Below are 14,789 nucleotides of genomic sequence, written 5' to 3' on the forward strand. Positions count from 1 at the left end.
TTTCACAAATATAATGAAAGTTACTTAACGGCGGCTGTGAAGAAAAATTTTGCCCAATTCAAGTTGTGGATGGTTCTCTGTACAATGAGAGAAAGATTTGTTCTGTGTTTAGAATTCAACCATGCTCTAAAGAAAAAAACAACCCAGGATGAACATTAAGCTCGGAGTGAAAAAGGGCAAGTCTAGGATTTGCCACTGGGTTGGGCATTACAGTTGATAGAGCCAGAAATGAAGGAAGGAAATGTTACTGTTGTGAGAACATGTCACATGACCTTGAGGACTGTGGGTTTAAAGACAACAAATGCAGAAACTGTGGCAAACAGGGCCACATTGGCAGAGCTAATGCTACTAAACAGCAGAAAAAGGACAAAATACAGAGAAACAAGAAACCCCAGGAAGGAAAACACAACAATGTACACAAAATGGAAGAAAGCAGTTCTGATGAAGATGACTCAGACAAAAGTGAATTGTCTGCAACTTCACAGTGTGAAAGAGACAGATGATCGAAGAGTAATATGGATCACTGCACAAGTGGCAGGCATGAGACTGAAAATGGAGTTGGACACAGGCTCAGCTTTAACAGTGATTTCTGTACACGACTACAAATGACTGTTTTCTCGCATACCTCTGAAACGAACTAAACTACTGCTAAAGTCTTACATAGGACAGAAAGTGAGTCCCAAAGGTAAAATTAAAGTGACAGTGACCTACAGAGACAAAACACAGCAGCTGAACCTCTATGTACTGAAAAATGGAGGACCACTGTTGCTAGGGCGTGAATGGCTCAGGAAAATCCAGCTGGATTGGCACACCATCAAGGCACTAAATGTGTCAACAAGGGAGGGCTGCTAGGCGGGGAAGATGTCCGCAGCTCTCCTCTCACCCATTGTTGATTATTTCAACGATGAGGAGGAGCTAGAGAGTGCAGATGAGGAGGATGAACACAGTATCCGTGGCTGCAACTCGGATGAAGATACAGAGGATGCAAGGGAGACAGATATTGCCAATAAGCAGGATGATGAAGACTACCTGGAAGTAAGAGAGCAGAGGTACCAGGAGAAACTGACATCTCTCAAAAGACACTTACAGGAAGTATCAGAAAAGGATGAAGAAACTAGATCAACAACACAAGGAAAGAATACAAAATGCAGAGCTTTTTCTGCAACAGGAGACAGGACAAGTGGAAAGGAATTATATTAAAGGGAAGAAAGCAGTGAAGGAATTTGAAGATAAAAAGATTGAGTTAGAAGAAAAGAAAAAGCTGATTGAGAATGAGAGGCTAACAATGGAACTCACAGGAGATTCTGTGGAGGTAAAGCCAATAATGACCAGGAAACTAAGGAGGAGACCTAATGACCCTGTTCCAATTACAGACAAAAGACGAAAACCAGCACCTGCGCAGTTAAATTACTTGTTAACAGATACTGGAAGATCTACAAACTCTCAATAAGCTTAAATCTCTGAAAAGACCAGCATCTCCGTCTTCTCCTGAGCATCTTCCCAGCACTCCTGCTGAATCACCAGCATGAGGAGTAGATGGAAAGTTATATTACGATAAGAGGTGGTATCATAAAGGTCAGGCTATCTATTTGGAATCTAAGGAGAATACGAAGATTGGTTGTGTAATTAGCTCAGTTGGAACAAATGAGTAAGGAAGACAAGTGATAGCACAAAGATGCGTATGTATCTAGAATAGCTACACCGAGGAGTCTTCATTATATAGAGGCGATCTGCTGCCTATAACTCTTAGCAAGTTGGAGGTGCGCATCATCTTAACTCCCTATACTCAGAGGTCAACTTCTCATGACTTTTACATGGAAATCTGTATTAAATCAAACAAGTTATTGACAGACGTTACCTGGAGAAGCAGAGAAGACCACCCTCCTCAGAGACCTGAGTTATAAATGGGTCTTGGACCAAAAGTAAAAGAAAGGGCTTGTTATAATTTGATATTATTACGTTACTTTGTTATTATTTGATATTATTAAGTAAACAAATGGTAGGCATTCAAATGCTAAGGGTAAATGTATTTGTTTAGCATAGTGCCCCAGTAAAAAGAAACAGTTGATACACTATTAAAATAAAAGGGGAGGAGTGTACCATATAGCCAACAGTATAATAAGGGACTACTTTATGTTTTAGTAACACGTCATTGATTGCAACATTAGGTGCATATTGAGCATGCGTTATTAGGTGCATATTGATCTGTACGTGTGTTTTAAAGTTCGGTTTCTGCCAGTAACGAACCAAGAAACTTAGCTCCCGCCTCCAGCGCTTTTATTAACAGCATTGTTGTGTAGCCAGGCCACATACACAACAAAAACAAATCTCAGGGTAGTATATTCAGATTCAGTTTATTGTCATTTAAAAACCACAAATGCAACACAGTTAAAATTGAGACAACGTTCCTCCAGAATGATATCACAAAAACACATGACAAAACAGACTACACCAGAAAATATGGTGACCTTTACGTACTTTGAACTTTGATGAATCTGTTAAACAAGGTGCCTGTGGTATTACAGGAAAGGTATGAGCATGGACAGAAGATTGGCTGGTTGGCAGGAGGCAGAGAGCCAGAATAAAGGGACCGTTTCCTGGTTCGCTCCGGTGGCTAGTGGTGTTGGGACCCCTTTTCACAGTATATGCAATTGATTTTGATGACAGAATTCGATAGTTTTGTGGCCAAGTTTGCAGATGATGCGAAGATAGATGGAGGGGCAGGTAGTGTTGTGGAGGCAGGGAGTCCGCAGAAGGACTTAGAGAACAGGGAAGTGTGTGGCCATGTACTTTGGTTGAAAGAGAAAAGGCCACAGACTATTTTCTAAACAGGGAGACAATTCGGAAATCATAGGTGCGCAGGTACTTGGGAGTCCTGATGGAGGGATCCCTAAAAGGTAACTTGCAGGTTGAGTCGGTGGTAAGGAAGATAAAGCAATGTGAGCATTAATTTCAAGAGGAATAGAATATAAAGCCAAAGATGTAACGCTTTATCTGTGAAAAGGCATGCTGGCATTGGAGAGTTGACAAGAGAGACCCTGGGAATGTGTGAGGAATGTTTGATGGCTCTAGGCTGGTACTTACTGGGATTTAGAAGAATGAGGGGATCTCATTGAAACTGATTGAATATTGAAGGTCTAGCTTGAATGGATGTGGAGAGGATGATAGCTGTAGCAGGGCTTTTAGGACCAGAGGCCACAGCCACAGAATCGAAGGATGTCCTTTTAGAACAGAGATGAGGAGGAATTTCCTTGTCCAGAGGGTGGTGAATGTGTGGAATTCATTGGCACAGATAGCTGTGGAGGCCAAGTCATTGAGTATATTTAAAGGAGAAGGCAGGAGAATGGGGTTGATGGAACCCCATGATGGAATGGCGGAGCAAACAATGGGCTGAATGGCCTAATTTACTCCAATTTTTTATGGGTTTGTTGTTGGATTGGAAGTCAAGGCTATGTACCTTCCTGAACAGCCACACATACAGTAGTGTCAGTCCGCTCAAAGCTCACTACTTGCTAATCATTGTCTGGGCTCTTCTGTGCCCTGTAACACTCCAGACCAGGGGGCACTGAAACAACTTGAAAGTGAAAGGCTTGTGGTAGGATTTCCTCACTGGCTGTGGTTTTAACTCCACCCAGAGCTGTTTCAGTTTACATAAGAACTTACAATTCTCCTGATCTTGATAGTTGTAAAATTATGTTGAGTCATTGAAAGATGAACAGTCATTGCCTTTTGCCCACCATAGAAATATCAAATAGTAGAGGGCATAGGTTTTAAGGTGAAGGGTGAAAGTTTAAAGGGGATTTGTGGGGCAAGTTTTTTTTTTACACAGAGAGTGGTGGATGCCTGGAATAGCCTGTCAGGGGTAGAGGTGCAGGCAGATACGTTAAGAGGTATTCAGACAGGCACATGAACGTGCAGGGAATGGAGGGATATGGACCATGGGCAGGCAGATGGGATTTGTGTACTTTGGCATTGAATTCAGCACAGGCATGAAGAGCTTTACTGTCTGTTCTCTGCATATCATTGAGTACAGAATCTGTCATGGGCCATCTCGATCAGTGATTTAAAACACAGGGGCAACGTAGCATAGCGGTTCAATTCCTGCCACTGTCTATAAGGAGTTTACACATTCTCCCCGTGACCACGTTCCTCCACATTCCAGGGACATATGGGTTGATACATTATTAATCACGGTGTAGTTAGGCTGCACAAATTAGTTGGGCAGAACGGCCTGTTACCATGCTGTATCACTGAATAAAAATAAAGAAACAGGTTTTAATAAAAAAAATCCAATTGAAAAATACTCTGATGTGCATAGGTTGAGAAAGCATCATGTCTAACAAAAGAACTGCATAAATAAAGATGCTTACCTGTGCCACAGTGTCATCTTCTCCCTGTGGGGCTGGTTTCCGCAGGTACTACAGTTCCCAGCCCCATCCCAAAGATGAGGTTAATCGGCCACCGTAAATGGTTTGGGCTCTGTAGGTGAGTGGGAGAATCAGACAGGCGTTAATGAACACACGAGCAACAATGGATTATGGGAAAATAGAGGGGGAAATGAGATCCGGCAGAGGCTCGATGGGCAGAACGATCTCTGCTGAAAGGGGAAATCAATTTAACCAATCCCCTAAATGAGAAATCAAATAGCTCAAGGTACGCACTGGGTGGGAAGGGTGCGGCCACTGGAGCAACAGAACGAGTCGGAGGAACTCAGCGCGTCACGGGAAGCAGTCTGTACATCTCGCTGTCTCAGTGAAGCAAAGACCCCAAGATATTCTCTCATCCCCTCTCTCCAATCGGGAGAAGATACAAAAGCCTGGAAGCACGTGCAGCAGGAAGAACTCCTGTGCTATCAGGCTATTGAATGGGTAAGGTGGGCTCCCGACCTCACAATCTGTGTTCTTGCAGCTGGTTGTCTACCTGCACTTTGCCTGTGGCTGTTACACAAGTGTGTTACTTTGCCATGTCACAATGGACTGATCAGTGTGAACAATCTGCAAGACAAGCTTGTCACTGTACCCAGTACGTGCAATGATAATTAACCAATTCCAGTGACGCCTTGATACCTTGTTTCCTGCATGTAGGGAGGATACAAATGGATAGCCTGATGTCAGTTTTACCGTTCGGAAGCACCGTTGACCTGCTGGAGGTCAAAGGGTCTACAATACGGGCAGCTTTTGAGCATTCGGTCAGAAGATATGGATCGAACACCGGCGAGTTCCTGCAGGTCTCTGGTAAGATAACTGGTCATCGCAGCCCTCCGCTGGGCCAGTGGGCGCTGTGGCGTGGACGCTGCGCGCACCCCTGGCCATCGCGGCCCTCCGCTGGGCCAGTGGGCGCTGTGTCGTGGACGCTGCGCGCACCCCTGGTCATCGCGGCCCTCCGCTGGGCCAGTGGGCGCTGTGGCATGGACACTGCGCGCACCCCTGGCCATCGCGGCCCTCCGCTGGGCCAGTGGGCGCTGTGGCATGGACACTGCGCGCACCCCTGGCCATCGCGGCCCTCCGCTGGGCCAATGGGCGCTGCGGCGTGGACGCTGCGCGCACCCCTGGCCATCGCGGCCCTCCGCTGGGCCAATGGGCGCTGCGGCGTGGACGCTGCGCGCACCCCTGGCCATCGCGGCCCTCCGCTGGGCCAATGGACGCTGCGCGCACCCCTGGTCATCGCGGCCCTCCGCTGGGCCAATGGGCGCTGTGGCATGGACACTGCGCGCACCCCTGGTCATCGCGGCCCTCCGCTGGGCCAGTGGACACTGCGCGCACCCCTGGTCATCGCGGCCCTCCGCTGGGCCAGTGGGCGCTGTGGCGTGGACGCTGCGCGCACCCCTGGCCATCGCGGCCCTCCGCTGGGCCAATGGACGCTGCGCGCACCCCTGGCCATCGCGGCCCTCCGCTGGGCCAATGGACGCTGCGCGCACCCCTGGTCATCGCGGCCCTCCGCTGGGCCAATGGGCGCTGTGGCATGGACACTGCGCGCACCCCTGGCCATCGCGGCCCTCCGCTGGGCCAATGGACGCTGCGCGCACCCCTGGTCATCGCGGCCCTCTGCTGGGCCAATGGGCGCTGTGGCATGGACACTGCGCGCACCCCTGGTCATCGCGGCCCTCCGCTGGGCCAATGGACGCTGCGCGCACCCCTGGTCATCGCGGCCCTCCGCTGGGCCAATGGACGCTGCGCGCACCCCTGGTCATCGCGGCCCTCCGCTGGGCCAGTGGGCGCAGCAATGTGGCCACTGTGCTCACTCCTGTCACTGTATCCCTCTGCCGGGCCAATGAGTGCAGGGACACAGCTGCTTTGCTCATATGTGGTAGAAAAATACCTATGAATTGTTGATCAATTGCTCCCTCCCTGAAAGGATGAAGCATGCAAAAACAAAATCACAAAGCTGAGCACAAATCCTGAGAACTGTGATGAAACAAACCAAGAAGTGAGGAAACTGTTAGTAAGACCACAAGCAATGTCAAACTATCTTGCTGCAACGGCTAACAATGTTACTGTGAAGGATGATGAGGTGATTTATTCATATGGGAGATCCCAGCATGATGGCATAAGCATAGATTTTTCTGACATCTGGTAATTACTCCACATCCCACACCCCCCTTTACCCATTCCCGATACTGGCTCCTCGCTTGCCCCTTCTTATCTCCTCACCTGCCTTTTTCCCATGATCCAATCTCCTCTCCAACCGGATTACTTCTTTTTTAGCTCTTTACCTCTTCAGCTTCGCATTTCATCTCTACTCCCCTCACCTGGTTTCCCCCAGCACCTGCCAGCTTGTACTCTTCCCGTCCCTTGTCCTTTCATTCTGGCATCTTCCCCCTTCCCCCCCCCCCCCACCCCACCCCCGGGTCCTGATTAAGTGTCTCAGCTCAAAATGTCAGCTCTTTATTCCCAAACAAGAGAACATCTGCAGATGCTGGAAATCTGAGCAACACACACAAAATGCTGGAGGAACTGAATGGTAGTGAGGGAGGAGATGTAGGGGCAGGTGAAGCACTTGCAAGGCTAAGTGCCAGGAGGGAGATCAGTGGGGAGGGACGAATGGACGTATAACGCCAGTCTTCCAGTACTGAAGTCACCAGAGAAATAGAGTCTAGAGGAGGCAGATGAAGATGCCATGATGCACAAGCCAGGAATGGAAAACGATACAGATACAGAATGAGGAGTGAGCTTCATCTGATAACCCAATCTGAGTTAAATGACATGGTCAGAGACGTGGGTTTGTCAAAGGCAAAAGCAGAAGCAGGTTCAAGGATGAAATCTGCCAGCACCAGGCAATAGAAGAATCCCTGAAGGATTTTGGTATTTGAGACAGATGTTTCCCAGAACGATTGATGCCAAGATGAAGGGAGGGATTTCTGTTGGTCCATGAATCAATCAAGTCGTCAATGACCAGGCAATTCAAAGATTTTCTAGTGGGACCGGAAGGCATTCAAGGATGTCGTTGAAAATTTTCTTGGCAAATCCAAAGCACCAAGCTACACACTGCTGGTTAATAACATGCTTCAAGCATACAGAATCGTGAAGTGCAACATGTCACTGCTGTTGTGTTCTTTACACGTATCGTGGGTTACTCATAAAGAAACATATTCTGGAAGAGCATAACTAGAACTTGTACTTAACAGCAAACAGCAGCCACGTTTTAACCATACAAGCTTCTGGATCATTCTGTCATTTCTGCACATGCTCAGAACTCTGTCCAATCACGTCCTGACACGTGACATGTGATATCACCACAACCACAGATTCGTTTTCTGCATTCCCATTTAGACTTCTTCCCTGCAAATCTTGGCGCTGTCAGTGACAGGCACGGTGAAATGTTTCACCAGGACATTGCGGTCATGGAGAAACAGTGCCAGAGCAACTGGAATCCATCAGTGCTGGTGGATTATTGTAGACAATAAGCACACTGAGTCACTGAGTACAAATGAAAATCATCAACAGAACGTTTTTAGTTCAGTTGAACTATTGCAAAGCGCATTATGCAACTAAAATGGGATAACATTAGCCATTCTCCAATCCTCAGGAACTGATCCTGAATCTAAGGAACATTGGAAAATGATTACCAATGCATCCGCAACTTCCAGGGCCACCTCCTTTAGTACCCTAGGATGCAGACCATCTGGACCTGGGGATTTGTCAGCCTTCAGTCCCATCAGTCTTCTCATCACCGTTTCCTTCCTAATGTCAAACTGTTTCATTTCCTCTGTTACCCATCCTTGGCCCATCCATACATCTGGGAGATTGCTTGTGTCTTCCCTAGTGAAGACAGATCTAAAGTACTTATTAAATTCTTCTGCCATTTCTCTGTTTCCCTTAACAATTTCACCCAATTCATTCTTCAAGGGCCCAGCATTGTTCTTAACTATCTTCTTTCTCTTCACATACCTAAAAAAGCTTTTGCTACCTTCCTTTATATTCCTGGATAGCTTGTGTTCGTACCTCATTTTTTCTCCCTGTATTGTCTTTTTAGTTAAGTTCTGTTGTTCCTTAAAAACTTCCCAATCATCTGTCCTCCCACTCACCTTAGCTCTATCATATTTCCTTTTTTTAATGCTATGCAATCTCTGACTTCCTTTGTCAACCACTGTGGCCCCTTTCCTCCCTTTGAATCCTTCCTTCTCTGGGGGATGAACTGATTTTGCACCTTGTGCATTATTCCCAAGAATACCTGCCATTGCTGTTCCACTGTCTTTTCTGCTAGGCTATCCATCCAGTCAACTTTGGCCAGCTCCTCCCTCATGGCTCCATAGTTTCCCCTGTTCAACTGCAACACTGACACCTCTGAGCTGCCCTTATCTTTCTCAAATTGCAGATAAAAACTTATCATATTATGATCACTACCTCCTAATGGTTCCTTTACCGCAGGATCGCTTATCAAATCCTGTTCATTACGTAACACTAAATCCAGAATAGTCTTGTCCCTGGTCGGCTCTCGTACAAGCTGTTCCAAGAATGCATCCCGTAGGCACTCTACAAACTCCCTATCCTGGGGTCCAGCACCAACCTGATTCTCCCAGTTCACCTGCATGTTGAAATCCCCCATAACTACTGGGACATTACCTTTGCCACATGCCAATGTTAACTCCCTATTCAACTTGCACCCAATATCCATGCTACTGTTTGGTGGCCTGTAGACAACACCCATTTGGGTCCTTTTGCCCTTACTGTTCCTCAGTTCTATCCACACAGACTCTACTTCTCCTGACCCTATGTCCCCCCTTGCAAAGGACTGAATCTCATTCCTCACCAACAGGGTCACCCCACCCCCTCTGCCCACATTTCTGTCCCTACGATAGCACGTATACCCTTGTACATTCATTTCCCAGGTCTGATCTCCCTGCAGCCATGCCTCCGTTATCCCAACAACATCATAGTTACCCATTCGCACCTGGGCTTCAAGCTCATCCGCCTTATTTCTGACACTTCGTGCATTCAGATATAGAATTTTTAGCCCATTTCTCCTCTCTCTGTTTGAATTGCTGCCTATTGTGCTTAACCCAGCTCCCCGAACTCCCATCGGGCTATAAGCCCCTAGAATTTTGTTGTCCTTCCTAAATTTACTTATTCTTTCAACACATTTAACTCCATGTTCTGTCAGACCATCCCTCTGTACATGTGTCCTCCTTATCACTTGTTCCGCCTCACCTTTCTCTACTACACACTTAATATTCTGGAACCGTGTAGTCCCCACCTGTCCTTTATTCTTCATCTCGCTATCGTCTCTCACATTCTGGACCCCTGCCCCCTGCAAATTTAGTTTAAACACCCCCAAGAAGCACAAGCAAACTTTCCTGCAAGAATGTTAGTACCGCTCCAGTTCAGGTGTAAACCGTCCCGTCGGAACAGATCCCACCTTCCCTGGAACAAAGCCCAATTATCTACAAACCTGAAGCCCTCCCTCCTGCACCATCCTCTCAGCCACATATGAATCTGTATAATCTTTCTGTCCTTGCCTCACTCGCACGTGGCACAGGTAGCAATCCTGAGATTGTTACCCTGGAGGTCCTGCTCTTCAGCTTCGCACCTAACTCCCTGAACTCCCTACGCAGGACCCCCTCACTCATCCTACCCACGTCATTGGTCCCTACATGGACCACAACATCTGGATTCTTGCCCTCCCTCTCGAGAATAACCTGCACCCGATCTGAGATGTCTCAGACCCCGGCACCAGGGAAGCAACATAGCATTCGAGACTCCCAATCTTCCCCACGAAATCTCCTATCCGCCCCCCTGACTATAGAATCCCCTACCAATACCGCTCTCTTCTCTTCCCTCCTCCCCTTCCTAGTCGAGGGTCCAACCTCAGTGCCGGAGACAGGACCACTGCAGCTTGTTCCTGGTAGGTCATCCCCACCAACAGTATCCAAAACGGTATACTTATTTTTGATGGGAACGGCCACAGGAATGCTCTTCTCTCTCTGTCTGCTCCCCCTGCCTCTCTTGACTGTCACCCATTTGCCTACCTCCTGTCTTTTCGGTGTGACTACCTCCCGATAACTCTTATCTATCTCTGCCTCTGCCTCCCGAATGATCCGTAGTTCATCCAGCTCCTGCTCCAATTCCCTGACTTGGTCTGATAGGAGCTGCAGCTGGACGCACCTATTGCAGGTGTGGTCATCAGGGACAACTGTGTTGACCCTGACCTCCCACATACTGCATACGGAGCACACCACTGCTCTAGCTGTCTCCCCCATCACCTGACCCCAGATTAGTCAGAATAAATGAAAAACAGGCTTCTTGCCGAAGTCCTGTTGCGCCGAAGCCCAGCACTCCGCTGCCCGCTCTTGAAAGTGGGTCACTTTTTAAAGCCCGCGCTCGCCGCTGACGTCACCCGCGCCTGCGCAGCTTTACCTTCCTCCTCAGGTATTCTCCAGGCAGGTCCGACAGTCTCGGCCTACCTACAACAGCTGATCCTCCGATTTCCAGTCGTCTGTCGATCACGAGCATTCCTTACTCCCGCTCTGACGGACACTTCTCCCACTCCCACTTTTTAAGAAAGGAGGGAGGGAGAAAACAGAGAACTATCGACCTGTCAGCCTGACATCGGTGGTGGGGAAGATGCTAGAGTCCATTATTAAGGATGAAATAGTGGCATATCTAGATAGCAGTGATAGGATTGGGCCAAGCCAGCATGGATTTACCAGGGGTAAATCATGCTTGACTAATCTATTGGAGTTTTTCAAGGATGTAACCAGGAAGTTAGACGGGGGAGATCCAGTGGATGTAGTGTACCTCGATTTTCAGAAGGCATTTGATAAGGTCCCACATAGGAGATTGGTGGGTAAAATCAAAGCTCAGGGCATCGGGGGGGAAGACATTGACATGGATAGAAAACTGGTTGGCAGATAGAAAGCAAAGGGTAGCGGTGAATGGGTGTTTCTCGGAATGGCAGGTGGTGACTAGTGGGGTGCCACAGGGCTCGGTATTGGGATTTACAATTTACTGTTTACAATTTACGTCAACGATTTGGATGAAGGCATTGAGAATAACATCAGCAAGTTTGCTGATGATACTAAGCTGGGTGGCAGTGTGACATGTGATGAGGATGTTAGGAGAATTCAGGGTGACTTGGATAGGCTGGGTGAGTGGGCAGATACTTGGCAGGTGAAGTTTAATGTGAATAAGTGTGAGGTTATCCACTTTGGGAGTAAGAACAGGAAGGCAGATTATTATCTGAACGGTGTAGAGTTAGGTAAGGGAGAAATACAAAGAGATCTAGGAGTCCTTGTTCATCAGTCACTGAAGGTGAATGAGCAAGTGCAGCAGGCAGTGAAGAAGGCTAGTGGAATATTGGCCTTTATTACAAAGGGAATTGAGTACAAGAGCAAGGAAATCCTCTTGCATTTGTACAGGACCCTGGTGAGACCACACCTGGAGTATTGTGTACAGTTTTGGTCTCCAGGGTTAAGGAAGGACATCCTGGCTGTAGAGGAAGTGCAGCGTAGATTCACGAGGTTAATTCCTGGGATGTCAGGACTGTCTTACGCAGAGAGGTTAGAGAGACTGGGCTTGTACACGCTGGAATTAAGGAGATTGAGAGGGGATCTGATTGAAACATATAAGATTATTAAGGGATTGGACAAGATAGAGGCAGGAAATATGTTCCAGATGCTGTGAGGGTCCAGTACCAGAGGGCATGGTTTGAGAATAAGGGGTAGGTCATTCAGGACAGAGTTAAGGAAAAACTTCTTCTCCCAGAGAGTTGTGGGGGTCTGGAATGCACTGCCTCGGAAGGTAGTGGAGGCCAATTCTCTGGATGCTTTCAAGAAGGAGCTAGATAGGTATCTTATGGATAGGGGAATCAAGGGATATGGGGACAAGGCAGGAACCGGGTATTGATAGTAGATGATCAGCCATGATCTCAGAATGGCGGTGCAGGCTCGAATGGTCTATTTCTGCACCTATTGTCTATAAAGGCATTACATTTAATAAAAGTTAATTTCTTGTTTCTCCAAATTCCTACGTGATACCAGTAGTATAAAGTTATATTTGTGTTCAGCTTCGAGTGTCCTGTCACGAACACAGGTGATTTCCGAGGAAGCAGCACCTTCAAAAAATCCTTTGCTGTCCAGTGTGCTAGATCAGGGAAAATGGTCACATGCTGGACAAATTAATGGAGGAAATAACGCCATTGAAGGGGAACAAGAACCCTGGCACCAGATCGATTCCATCACCAAGCTTAAGTAGTCAGGCCTATTAACTGTAACCAACAAACTGCTGAAGGAGCTCAGCAGGTCAGGCAGCGTCTGTGGGCCAAAAGGACTTGTTGACATACTGGATCAAAACCCCGCTTTGACCAATGGTCCCTCACTCCTTTAGACTGAAGGCTCATGGCCTTCACACCAGCACATAAGAAAGTCAGGAGAAGGATAAAGTGGGATTTGTAAACCAGCTGGGGACTAAGAAAAGTGTGAATGGACACTCCAGCTGCTGACGAGGAGCGACACGGGTTTGAAATTGTTGAGTAACGTTCAGAGGAATTGAATATAGTTGTGGGGCTGGGAATGTCACAGACGGTTGTGTAGTGGTTAGCATAATGCGACCTGAGTTCAATTCCCTTCGCTGTCTGTAAGGAGTTTGCATGTTCTCCTCAAGATCACATAGGTTTCCTCTGGGTGGTCCAGTTCCCTCCTAAATTCCAAAGACGTAGAGGTTAATAGATAATTTGGCCTCACGGGTGTAATTAGGAGGCGTGGGCTCATGGGGCTGTCACTGTGCTGTATCTCAAAATAAAAAAGACAACGTGTACTTCTTGAAGGCATTTGATGAAGACCTCATCAGAAGGGTTTGGAATTGTAGGCAAATTCTCTGACTGGCTGAGAAAAGCAGGACCAGAGTCAGGATAATGGTTATGAAGTCTCTGCAGCAGAGTGCGATCGGTGCAACCCTCGATGGCCTGTGTTGTGATTGCAATCGTGTCACTGTTGGAGGCTCAGATAAGAGGTTATGTTTCTAAGCTGAAGAGAAACAAGAGCCTTTATCAGCAGTAAACGCCAATGCTTTGAATTACAGGAGAAATCTGAAAAGTTACTGAATAGGGAAACTGAGAGTCATCCACTTTGGACCTATAACAAAATTCCTTTCTACAAAATCACTGAAGAAGCAATAGGTCTTGTGGTCCAAGGGTGTAGCGGATTGAAATGTCAGTGACAGGATGCAAAGTAACCCAGACAACCAATGGAATGCTGGCCTTAAATCCGACTGACTGTGATACTGAGGACAGAGTTACGCCTCATCAGTACTGCGGCCCAGTTAGATTACATGCAAAGTGGGAGAAGCTGCAGGTATCCCTGTGTAGAGTTACTGGGATGACACCTGAATTCTGAGTACAGAGGGGGTTCACACAAATTGGACTGTTCTCGGAAATTAACCACTTTTAAAAGACGGCATGAAGTAGGTTTTTCCAGATAGTCAAAATGGTTACAAAAGGCACAACTGGCATGAATACGGTGGCAGCGGGTAGAATCTTACTGTCCCATTAGCAAGTCGTGTCCTTTTAACCCTTTCCTATCAATGTACCAGTCTAAAGTTCTTTAAAATATTACACAGGCTGAGTACCTTTTATCCATCACCGTTGGAGTGAATATGCTGATCATGAAACAAGCAAAGATCTATCAGAACAAACTGAGAATTGAAGGTCATGGTGAATATTCGGCAGGCTGGTTGCAGAAATTTAAGAAAAAGCACAGCATTCATTTTTTAAAGTGACTACTGATCACAGAAATCTTGCGCCAGAACAAGTCCATGATGCCTAAAGTTTTCATACCTTACGTAGCGGCATTAAACTTTTAAAGCATTGTTGATGAAAACCGAATGCCAGAACAAGTCAGTGAGTGTACGAATAGGAACATTTGGCAGATGAATGTGTGGCTGAGGAACTGGTGTGGGGTTGGGGGGGGCACAGTTCTGTTCTCTGGATCATTGGGATCTCTTCTGGGGAAGGTATGACCTGCACAAAAGGGACTGGATACACCTGAACCCGAACGGGACCAATATCTTTGCAGGCAGGTTGGCTAGACTGCTTGGAAGGATTTAAACGAATTTGGCTGGGGGACAGCAACCGGGTCTGTGTTGGGACCACTTCTTTCAATGTTATACGTCAATGGTTTGGATGATGGAATTGATGGCTTTTTGGCTAAGTTTGTGGACAATACAAAGATCGGCGGAGATGCAGGTGGTGTTGAAGAAGTAGGGAGGCTTCAGAAGGGTTTAGACAGATTAGGAGAATGGGCAAAGAAGTAGCTGATGGAATACAGCATCAGGAAGTGTACAGCCATGCGGTGTGGT

At 47.1% G+C, this 14,789-nt stretch overlaps 1 protein-coding gene across 1 annotated transcript in view; it reads left to right on the forward strand.

Annotated features, from left to right (window-relative positions):
- nt5e (5'-nucleotidase, ecto (CD73)) overlaps positions 1-14,789 on the forward strand; it is an 81,147-nt gene that overhangs the window by 61,403 nt on the left and 4,955 nt on the right. The window contains exon 7 of the mRNA XM_059986584.1: positions 5,085-5,234. Within this exon, the coding sequence (XP_059842567.1) occupies positions 5,085-5,234 (150 nt within the window). The remainder of the gene's footprint in view (positions 1-5,084; positions 5,235-14,789) is intronic.

The sequence above is a fragment of the Hypanus sabinus genome, chromosome 12, assembly GCF_030144855.1.
Source record: "Hypanus sabinus isolate sHypSab1 chromosome 12, sHypSab1.hap1, whole genome shotgun sequence".
NCBI lineage: Eukaryota > Metazoa > Chordata > Chondrichthyes > Myliobatiformes > Dasyatidae > Hypanus > Hypanus sabinus.